This window comes from Trachymyrmex septentrionalis, unplaced genomic scaffold (genome assembly GCF_001594115.1).
Source record: "Trachymyrmex septentrionalis isolate Tsep2-gDNA-1 unplaced genomic scaffold, Tsep1.0 scaffold83, whole genome shotgun sequence".
Taxonomy (NCBI): Eukaryota; Metazoa; Arthropoda; class Insecta; order Hymenoptera; family Formicidae; genus Trachymyrmex; species Trachymyrmex septentrionalis.
In genome coordinates, this window is record NW_017306018.1 from 3,642,223 (window position 1) to 3,653,118 (window position 10,896).

General features: G+C 31.3%; 3 protein-coding genes across 4 annotated transcripts in view; 2 read left to right on the forward strand and 1 right to left on the reverse strand.

Annotated features, from left to right (window-relative positions):
- The window catches only part of LOC108754983 (tRNA pseudouridine synthase-like 1), a 2,502-nt gene extending 1,141 nt beyond the window's left edge, over positions 1-1,361 (forward strand). Inside the window, exons 3-6 of the mRNA XM_018497679.1 lie at positions 44-178; positions 388-534; positions 723-963; positions 1,033-1,361. Of these exons, the coding sequence (XP_018353181.1) occupies positions 44-178; positions 388-534; positions 723-963; positions 1,033-1,305 (796 nt within the window). The 3' untranslated portion in view covers positions 1,306-1,361. The remainder of the gene's footprint in view (positions 1-43; positions 179-387; positions 535-722; positions 964-1,032) is intronic.
- A 111-nt stretch (positions 1,362-1,472) lies between these two features.
- Positions 1,473-2,079, forward strand: LOC108754984 (dual specificity protein phosphatase 19). The gene has a single exon (XM_018497680.1). It carries the CDS (start codon positions 1,489-1,491, stop codon positions 2,077-2,079), a length of 591 nt encoding a protein of 196 aa, XP_018353182.1. The 5' UTR covers positions 1,473-1,488.
- A 1,710-nt stretch (positions 2,080-3,789) lies between these two features.
- The window catches only part of LOC108755091 (vigilin), an 8,301-nt gene continuing 1,194 nt past the window's right edge, over positions 3,790-10,896 (reverse strand). The window contains exons 3-23 of one of the 2 annotated variants that reach the window (XM_018497883.1): positions 10,602-10,804; positions 9,989-10,204; positions 9,600-9,806; positions 9,272-9,487; positions 9,019-9,202; positions 8,607-8,921; positions 8,401-8,510; positions 8,157-8,313; positions 7,867-8,042; positions 7,650-7,781; positions 7,419-7,565; positions 7,183-7,341; positions 6,966-7,100; positions 6,666-6,884; positions 6,460-6,595; positions 6,213-6,361; positions 6,004-6,132; positions 5,810-5,920; positions 5,450-5,647; positions 5,069-5,287; positions 3,790-4,989 (exon numbers count right to left, since the gene is read on the reverse strand). In XM_018497883.1, coding sequence (XP_018353385.1) covers positions 4,750-4,989; positions 5,069-5,287; positions 5,450-5,647; positions 5,810-5,920; positions 6,004-6,132; positions 6,213-6,361; positions 6,460-6,595; positions 6,666-6,884; positions 6,966-7,100; positions 7,183-7,341; positions 7,419-7,565; positions 7,650-7,781; positions 7,867-8,042; positions 8,157-8,313; positions 8,401-8,510; positions 8,607-8,921; positions 9,019-9,202; positions 9,272-9,487; positions 9,600-9,806; positions 9,989-10,204; positions 10,602-10,763 — 3,717 coding nt within the window. In that variant the 5' untranslated portion in view covers positions 10,764-10,804 and the 3' untranslated portion in view covers positions 3,790-4,749. The remainder of the gene's footprint in view (positions 4,990-5,068; positions 5,288-5,449; positions 5,648-5,809; positions 5,921-6,003; positions 6,133-6,212; positions 6,362-6,459; positions 6,596-6,665; positions 6,885-6,965; positions 7,101-7,182; positions 7,342-7,418; positions 7,566-7,649; positions 7,782-7,866; positions 8,043-8,156; positions 8,314-8,400; positions 8,511-8,606; positions 8,922-9,018; positions 9,203-9,271; positions 9,488-9,599; positions 9,807-9,988; positions 10,205-10,601; positions 10,805-10,896) is intronic. The other variant, XM_018497884.1, reaches the window with a different exon arrangement.

Below are 10,896 nucleotides of genomic sequence, written 5' to 3' on the forward strand. Positions count from 1 at the left end.
ATTTTCATCGATCTTTTATGATATGAAGTGTATATTTTTGTAGAACAGATGCTGGAGTTCATGCTTTAAGCAATACTGCTCATGTAGAGCTCGAAAACAAATATAATATAGTATATAAATCATCAGATGTAAAGAGTTACGTAAATCGTTATTTTTCCAAATGTGGTCATACCATTAGGTAAATCTTAAATTCTTCTTACAATCATTTTAGGCCCGATTGTTTCAATGCTATTTTAATTTGAAGCGAGACTTAAAACTTTTTCTCTCTATCTTTCTGTCGACTTTAAAAAAAGAAAGAGAATTTTAAGCTTTGCTTAAAGTCAAAGTAATATTGGTGCAATCGAGCTTTAAATGTTAACATATTTATTAAAATAATACTTTTCATAGGTTACTAGAATGTATACCTGTCACTCAAGATTTTCATGTAAGATTTGCATGTAAATCTCGAACATATTTGTACAGATTTATGATACCTAAAATATGTGGAGAACAAAGGATATCTTTACCAGAATCAATACATACTTATCATTTAAGGTAATTATATGAAGTAAAAAAATTAATATCCTGGGAATTGATTCTTTATCTTGAAACGGGTAAAAATTACAAAAATAAAAATTTACTAGATACATTGATCAATAAAATATTCTAATAAATTCGTTTATTTTTGTAATTTTTATCTTTCAAGATACCGAATCAATCCTACATTATGACATATCTTTCAGATCATACAACTTTGACATAGATAGAGCAAGACGTGGTATACAATTGTTTATGGGAACAAAAGACTTTACTACGTTTACCGCGAAAGCAATAAATAAAACAAATCACAAAATCCACTATGTACGTGCTTTACAAACTTTTACTTTGGAAGAGGCGCAGCCTTTAATGCCTTTTGATCCACTGTCTAAAAATTTTACATACTTTCATTTCACATGCAAAGCAAAATCTTTCTTGTACAATCAGGTAATACTTTATTCGCAAATAAATACATTTTTGTATGTAAGAAAATTATAAGTACTACACTCTGTTCAGGTCAGACGAATGATCGGTGCCCTAATTGCATTAGGATTGGGAAAAATAACAGAGAAAGATATCACTGTAATGTTACAAGTTCCTTCCCATCATAATTGGAATACCCATGTTACACCTGCACCACCGAATGGTTTACATCTATTGAATGTAGAATATGATTTAGATGAATTAAGACGTTGCACCATATTACCAGAAGAAGAGCAAGAGACGACACCACAATTGGAGGAACTACAGTGGGAAGAACAGAAACAAGGACTGCAATTGAAAGAATAGAAGACCAAAAATATATGTTGCAAAACTATTAATCGCAAAAGTTGAAAAATATTATTTAATGTATAAAATAGAATCTATTGTAGCAGATAATGACATTACATAATTGATCTTTTTTAACGAATGTATTTGACATCCTGATATCTAATGCCAATATCTATATAATAAATACTTACTAATTTTTGCATGATGGATTTACGAGATCTTATCGCGAAAAAAAAATCATCGTTAAAATCATGTAAAACAGTGATAACGGATCAGCTTGGCAACAAATATGAAATCGAACATGGTCAAGTGAAGAAATTAGAAAAAAGTCTACCATTCGTGGTAGATGAAAAACCTGACTTGCATGTAGCCAGTATAATATCAGGATTGTACCTCAGTTCTCAAGATCCAGCTGTTTGCAATGATATATTAAAAAAGTATGAAATACGACATATTTTGAGTATAGGTGTCAACCTTTCCGAAAAATGTGATGACATTCAGTATCATACTTGTGACTTGTTAGACTTACCGGAATCGAATATATTGCCATCGATAAAAAAATGTGTCAATGTCATACACATGAATCGTAAAGAAAATATTCTTGTGCATTGTAACGCTGGAGTTTCTCGTTCTGCCAGTATTGTTATCGCTTATTTAATGATTATTATGAAATTATCATATGACGAAGCTTACAATATAGTGAAAAGAGAAAGAAGTTGTATCAAGCCTAATGATGGATTCGTGAAACAACTACGTAGTATTGAAAATACAACTTTTGTTTATAAATCATAATGTTCCAATATATGAATTTTTATGTACTTATTTTATATTGATAAATTATTTATCAGTACTTTTGAATAATTTTATATATTTCATAATATTTATAATAAAATAAAATATAGGAATTATTTTATATTATACATATATATTTTTGATTTTGTGAGTTATTTTACTTGGAACTGAGATTTTGAAAGGGCAGAAAAGAATGTATGCCGTAGTAGGAAATGGATAAATAGATCAATGAATGTAAGTATATTGTTACAATATAATCCATGTGTTATAACATTATTTACTTATGTGTACAGAGAATATTGTTTTATGTAATTACAATATATTTTATTATAACTCATTAGAAAATTATATTCATGCACAGCATCTATGAAATTCTTAGCCAAAACTAAGCATATTAAAATTTACTAATTCTGGCTTTTCCTTATATTTACCATGCATTGGAGATGACACATAGGTCGCCGTACCAAGTAGATTTATAAAAATTACTGTAAATCTAAAAAATATAAGTGAATTTCTGTATACATGATAATCCTATTATTTCATTCACATAATAGTAGTGTATCAATGTACCGACATTGGTACCTATTACCTCTTTCTCTTTCTTCTATTACATATTACATATTGTATAGAATAATTATTATCGATATCTATATATGTGTTTACATGTGATGTGTATATATACAGGCTGTCCTAAAATCACTAGATGATACGACAGATAAAATATATCTATTATTTAATATTTTATTTATTGTAAATATCGAAGCATTGATAATTTCAAAATGACGATTAAAAATGTGTTTTTCCGCAAATGAGATTCGAAAAATACAAAATAGCTTGTAAAAGATTTTTAATTCGAAAAACTATTAACTATTACATTGAGAATTCATGAGAGGAATCTTTAAGAGTATCTATCATCTAGTGATTTTCAGATACCCCGGATAAATACAATATATATGTATATGTATATACATATACATTGTATTTTACAATTATGTATAATCTATTATTCACATTCCTCCAACAATTGAAATGAGCTGTCTCGAAGAAAATAGACAAGGCACTTGAACTGAATATCCTTTTCTTAGCTAGTTGGCCTCATAAATAGTAGAATGCAAAGATTTGCACATCAAACAGTGTACAAAATGTTAAAGTAGAACGAATAAATAAAGCCGGCTATCGAAAGGAATTCGTGTATCGTTCACTATTCATAATATCATTCAACGGATTTAATTTGACCATTCTTTGCAAAGTGCCGATTTCACGTATATCTTAAGCTGCGTTCCGTTGCACGCATTAATGCGCTTGAGGTATCATTTTATCCTTATTCGCAGTGTTAAACAAGGATAAATGATACATCATGCGCATTATGCATGCAACGGAACGTAATCTTAATGAATAAGCGACGCGGGATCAAGGCCTTCTAAATATCGTGTTTCTTGAACATACAACATTGATTTCTTATAATGATTAAAAATAGTATAATAATTCATTTTGATGTTACAGGTACAAGAAAATGATTTCTATTTACTGAGAACAATGCAAATGTGAGAAATGGCATAAAACACATTTTCCTGTTTCTATACAGCATCAAAAATTTCATTTACTGAAGATTATACTGGTTTCAACCTCCGATTCCAAATCTTGGACATCATTATTGATAAGTATGCATTCAATGCATCGACAGATCTCTCATTTGTATTAAAATCACGGAGACGTAAGTCGAATTGGTAATAATTAATGTAATTAAAAATTGCGTAACCCCCCTAAGGAACAAACTTTTTCCTAGAAAGCCCCTACGTTTCCTCTTTTTTTTTTGATTCATGAAAATTTTATAATATAAATTTCAACAATCGTGATGTAGTTTAGAAACCACTTCACTTAAGTGGCACAAAATAACGAGAAAATGTGATATATGTACAAAAAAGATATAAATAAATTAACAAATTATTATGCTAAGATCAACGTATGACTGTTAGTGGTCTATACGTAGTACAAAGATTATCTGTGAAAATAATATAATACACGAATAAATCGGCCAGTTTCTGCGGGAAGAAACTAATATACACAAAAATTTGTTTAATCATAGAATACAAATTGTATTCACGAACAACTTGCCTTTCTATAGAGTAGAAAATACTATAGAATAATTCTACTTTGGAATTTTTTAGGATTTAGTTCTTCCGCAGAACGCTGACTCGATTATTTCCCACGAAGCCACAGTCTTAAGTACAACATATCTGTACCTGGAAAGCATATCATTAAAAATGAAAGCCACGAGATTAAATTGACGTACATGTGTACGTCCGACTGGACCGAGTATCATGGCGACGAACTCAAGACAACATGCATTACAGTTACAGATACATAGGACATCGGTATTATGAATTGTAAATATAAACATCGTCGTCAAACGTTGTGTGTAGTAAACCAGTGTCAGAGTCCAATAGAATGGCCAGGTCGTATGCAGCAACAACGTCAGTAATGGAACAGGGAACCACCCAACACAAGTGCATATGCAAGTGTAAGATGTGTTTCATGTGTGTATGTGTTATGTGTTATGTGTACGCTCATATGTGTGTTTTACATACCGTTTGTCAGAGGAAAGTTACCTTACATCTCGTTAGCTTATTAGGTTTCATCAATTGATTTTTAGTGTGAATTTTTTCGGATTTAACGCTTAATTCCCCAAGGACCGTCTGGAGTTACAACGGGTACATGAGAGTAACCAGCGAATTGCGGGAATTCTTCTACACTAGCTGTATTCGGTGCGCTTTGAGGCTGCTGTTGCTGTTCCCATGGTCCGCCTTTCACGATGAATCCGGTATCATTCTCACTACCACCGATGTTACCGTCATCACGTTGAGGCGAACGCAAACTTTCACGATATTCGTTTTCTATCACATCTTGCATCTGCCATTGTATTTTTTTGTCAATTATAATTGTAAAATTCTACTTACATTATAAATAACTTCAAGCAAACGTTACTTACGTATTCTTCCTCTAGATTCAGTAAACGTTCCCTCGCTTCGGCTACTTTGTCTTCCGCTCCCACGATAGTTACGATATTGGGATCAGCATCGGTTTTTCTCGGAAACTTTATGTCAACTTTAAATTCCTCCATTATTTTACGGATATTTCTACCTTTTGCACCGATTAAACGGGAATGAACTGCAGCGTGTATTTGCACTTCCTCTTTTGTTAAACCATTCTAACAAGTAAATAAGAGAAAATAATAAATTGTGTTAAATAAAACTCTTAGTATAAAGTATTTTTGTGACTGTTCCGTTGAATCATTTTGGAGGACAAAGAAGTATATATAAACTATGATGGATATTTTTTTATAGAAATATTTATATAAAAACTGAATTACCAATTCATTGACAATCTTCATAATATCATCTCGTGCACTGAATGCATTCTTCTCATATCCCATTATTGTAATAATATGTTCCTCGGAATCACCCTTGCGCGGGAAGATAATTTGAACGTCATGATCACTACGTATTTTACTGATCACCGCTCCTTTTCGCCCAATAATTTTTGGATGATATTCCGGATCAACTTCAAGCTAATTGAATAAATGTGAATTATGTAATTCATAATAACATTTGATGTGTTATTATTTATATTATTTATTATTTTTCTTTAAAAAATATTCGACATCTTTTTTTCAAAATATTCTAAATTTTAATTTATTGGAAAATCAACCATGAATTAATAATGAACTTACCTTTAATTCAAACGATTTTAATGCTCGATCTTCTCGTTCGGCTTTTAAAGCCTCGCATTTTTCAAGGATAGCTTCCTTGGCATTTTGAACGCAGGATGGTGTTCCAGAAATCTAAGAAATAGATAAAAGATAAGTACTAATGAGATAAATATTTGTATTATTATTCCAATAATCAATGTATAAAAAAAAGTTACTTTAATGTAATCCAACTTTTCCTCCGCTGGAGAAAGCATGATGTGTACGTCATATGTATTCATTAATTCACGTACATCTTTACCTTTCTGGCCAATTATCGAACGATGGAAATCAAACGGAACATCAACCTAAATGCAAAAGGGAAAAATCTTGCTTAAGACTAGTTCTATAATTATAAGAGTACATTAATACAAGAATATTAACTAACTTGAATCGTAATAGGGACGAGATCGAGTAAAGCTTGCTTAGCGGCAGCAACGTTTTCAGGTTGACCGGTAATACGAATTATATCGCAAGCTGGAATAGTTTCCACACCTTCTCCATTTTCACCGTTAACTTGTTCCGCTTTTTGCTCATCTAGAATAATGCAAAATAAAAGTTTTTACTGATTCAATAAAATTAACAATTCGTGGTGAATACATTTGCATAAGAGACAATGAAAACAATGTACTAACCGTATATGTCGCGATCGGGGAATTTAATTTGCACATCATATTCGGATGTTATGTTTTGCACTTTGCGACCCTTTGCACCCATTACTGTACGATGATGTCTTTGCGGTATTACGCATTCCACCGTTACCATAGATTCCTAAATTAAAAAAAACAATAGTAAACATGTATGCTTGATGATACATTCGGTGTTCGTTCTACAAACTTACTAGTTCTTGAACAATTTCTCGCATTCGTTGTTTTGCTGCTTCTATGCACTCATGCGAGCCTTTTAAACTAACACGATCGCTATCGACGCCTGCCCGAGGGAATGAAATCTGCACACCACCGCATTCGTCAGCAATTCGGTGCAGTACACCGCCTCTTCGTGCTACAAAATGTCTGTGATGCTTAGGATCGATACGAATTTCGCCCTCGATAATATTGTCCTGTAAATATGTTAAAAAATATATATTTCAGAGATACAATCTATATTTACATAAATTACTCGAAAATAACGATCCTCATACAATCTCTTTAATCGTAGCTTCTAAATCGGCTTTAGCCTTCTCAACCGCTTCTTTCTTTCCCATAATTGTAATCACTTCCTTATCTTGATCTTCCTCCGTCGGGAACATAATTCGTGCACCTGTGGATTCTCTTATCTATAACAAAAAAGAGCTTATGTAAAAATTTATTTCCCAAATTAAATCTGGAAATACAATATACTGAATTCATGCATTCTACCTTTTTGATGTTGGCACCATTCTTTCCAATAAGGAATTTATGATGTTGAACTTTGGCACGTACTTCAGCCGAAAAACTAGATAATTGCTTTTCATTACTTAGTTCTAAGAGCTGCGCTTTTGCTTTCTCCACATCGTCTTTTGGACCTCTGATGCAAACCTATGTGTACATACGATGTGTACAAACATTTATCCATAATAATTACAATTTGATCAAAAATTTTTTTTCTCTTTTACCTTATCACTTCTACTTTCTGCCGTAGGGAATTTGATCGTGACACCTCCGCAATCTTCCATAATAGAATGTATCAATTTACCTCCGGTACCAATAAGAGAATTATAAAACTTTGGTGGAATAGTGATCTCTTCGGTAACGATATTAGCCTAGTGCGATAAATATTTATGTATTCACAAAAATCTCTTAATGATTTACACTCTTAATGATTTACTACAACATTAACAAATTACCAATTCATTTTGAATCTTTTGTATCATTTCTTTCGCTTTTTCCACATTTTCCTTTTTTCCAGTGATAGTTATAACATCACTCTTCTCACCTTCTGCAGGCAAATCGATTTTTGTTTGCGTTTCTTCCCTAATCTGTATCATAATTTATAATAAGTAAAGTTAAAGTTATAATAAATGCAATTAATAAAAAAAAACGAATAAAAAACCTGATACAAACCTTACGGATGTTAACACCGCCTTTTCCAATAACAAACTTATGAAACTGTTTAAAAATAGGTACTTCCAATACATGATTGCTTTCGTTAAGTTCTTTCACCAATTTCATTAGATGTTTATGGCACTTATCTACGTCTTCTTTAGGTCCTCTAATTTTCACTATATCTCCCTTTTCGCCTGAAAAAAATTGATCAGCTGATAAAAATTGTAAATGATGTTGGAATGATATAAATGCTTTATTGTGATATTATAAATTAATGCAGTATGAAATTATGTATATAAATTATTTACCTGGTCCAGGTATAATAATTTGTACTTGATTAAATTTATCTCTAATTTCTTTGATATTATCTCCTTTATTCCCAATTATGTTACGATAATATCTGTGATCTATAATCACATCCTTTTCTTTCTCATTTTCTAGTTTTTTAACCATTTCTACAAGTTCCTATATTATTTATAAAATAAAAACATTAATATTTTTTTCATTGATTTAATAACAATACTTGATACTAATTTAAAATATAATACGTACTGTTTGAGCTTTTGATACCCCAGCATGATTACCTTCAATACGGATAACGTTACTGCCATCATTTTCAGAAATACTAATCACTACACCCGTTCCTTCCTTAACACGATTCACTTTAATAAAAACAGAGAAAATTTAATACAAACTCAGACATTCTTTTTTGCATTACAAGATGTTATTAAAAATTGCAAACGATATTAAATACTTACCATTACAACCATTTTTCCCAATGATATGCTTGTAGAATCTTGGGTCAACATTTAATTCTGTGAAAGTAAGCTTTGATATAAGATCATTGGCCATAAGCTGCAACTCGTTTTGTGCTTTTTCTACTTCTTCAGGTGGGCCTTCTATCTTGATTTTATCTTCTTTTCCAGTAAATTCTACGTTTACTTTTGGCATTTCTTGAGTAATTTTTTTGATATTTACACCTTTGCGTCCAATGATGTATTTATGTATCCATACCGGAGCTTCCACCACAGCAGTGCGAACACTATTTGCCTTTTCGTATACCTTGTTAAGCGCTATATAAATGAAAATATAAATAAATGTGTAATAATTAATATGTTAGCTAAAGATATAGTATTTAAAAATTAATTAATAATGTTTTAAATTGCTTACCCTGACCAAGCTTCTCTTGGGGTCCTCTAAGAGTTATGGTACCAGTTGCCGAGTCAGGTGCAGGCATTTCTACGCTCACTCCAGTTGTTTGTAATATTTCCGCTATAGTGCTACCACGAGGCCCAATTACATACTTATGCTGAGATTTGGGAACTTCTACAGATACTGTAGTACATCTTTTTGCCTGAATTAAAAATTTACATATTACTTACATGTGCTAATAAAATTATATAAAATAGTTTTATTAACTTACCATATCCTTGTAGATACTATCGATCTTTTGTTTTGCAGCCAAGACTCCTTCCTTCTCACCAGCGATAGTTATTTCATCCTGCTGTACTGATGCAGGAGGAATATTGATGCGAGCACCAGTTTCTGCCATCATAGCATTGAGATTTTCGTTATGTGCACCATATATGAATGGATGATATATTTTTGGCACAGTTATCCTTTCAAAAGCCTTCCTAGACTGCAATATTTATGACAAAATTTATTGTATATGCATGCACTATCTTGCAACAAGTGCAATTACAGCTAGAATAGACATATCTGTATACAGTAATTTATTATCTTAAAAATACCTGTTCATCAGAAATAACTCTAATTTCATGTTCAGCCTTTTCAATGCCTTCCTTTGTTCCTGTAATTGTTATTATATCTGATTGATCTTGGACACCAGGTACGTTAATTTTTGTAGCAGTTTTCTGCTCTAGATCTTTTAACCTCTGCCCTTGCTTTCCAAGAATCCAACGATGATGATCCTTAGGAATACTAATCTGCTTACTTGCCTACAAAAAATTAATGAAAATACAGAATAATCTATGTATATATTTATGGAAAAGATTGCAAGAATGTAATAAAAAATAAGTAAGTTAAAATATCGAAATCATTCTATTTAATAATACATACAAAGTATATATTTGCAAAATAATAATAAGTTATTCATGTATATCTCTTAATCAGGGATTACCTGAGTTTGAAACGTTGTCAAAATACGTCGTTTGGCTTCTAAAACCTGATTTTGCTTTCCAGTTATAAGAAAGGTTAGAGATTGATCCTTAGATGATGCAATTTCAATAATAGTGCTTGTTTCTTTCATAATAGTTTTACATGTACGAATAGATTCACGTTCGCCAAATTTATCACTATGATCAAACTTGCGTTCTTCCCCTGGTACGCGAAACATCTACATAAAAGTAGAAAAAATATGTAAAAGAATAAGTACTTTTTCGTACCGTAAAATGCAATTTTAATTTTTTTGTGATAAAACTACAAATTCATATGCATATCTTTAATTATAATAAATAGACTTGCTGCAATACATTAGTAAAAACGAAATAAATAAATTCTAAAGTTAAAGTGTAAAAAAGTGTATAAAAAAAGTACTAATCATATTTGACTATGTTGTAAGTTAATCTCACAATGTAAACACATGATGTTGGTATTTTTTCTATCACTTTAATTTTAGATTTACTCAATTTTTTTTTACAAAATGTAGATTAATCCCTTGCAGCAAGTCCTTGATTAAAAAAATATATATGTTTAACAAGTCGTGTAACAAATAAATTTTTATAAACCTTTACCTGTGTAATAGTAATACGACCAAGTTGTAAGCTGTTACTTATGGAAAAAATGTTTAACGGTCCAGAATTGGAGCTAGATGATTCGGGGAGGACAGGGAATGTCTCGTCGTAAGTAGGTGGCTCGTAGGCCGTTCCCTCTTCCATTACTGATTGCTGCTGCATTTTTCGGATGTCCTGTTTCGTGCCAAGTCCTTACAGTAGCACTATAATATAAATCAGAAATATTCTACCTTTCTGACAATCCTTTTGTAAATATATAATAATATACATATAAAATATAAATAAATGTAGTTAA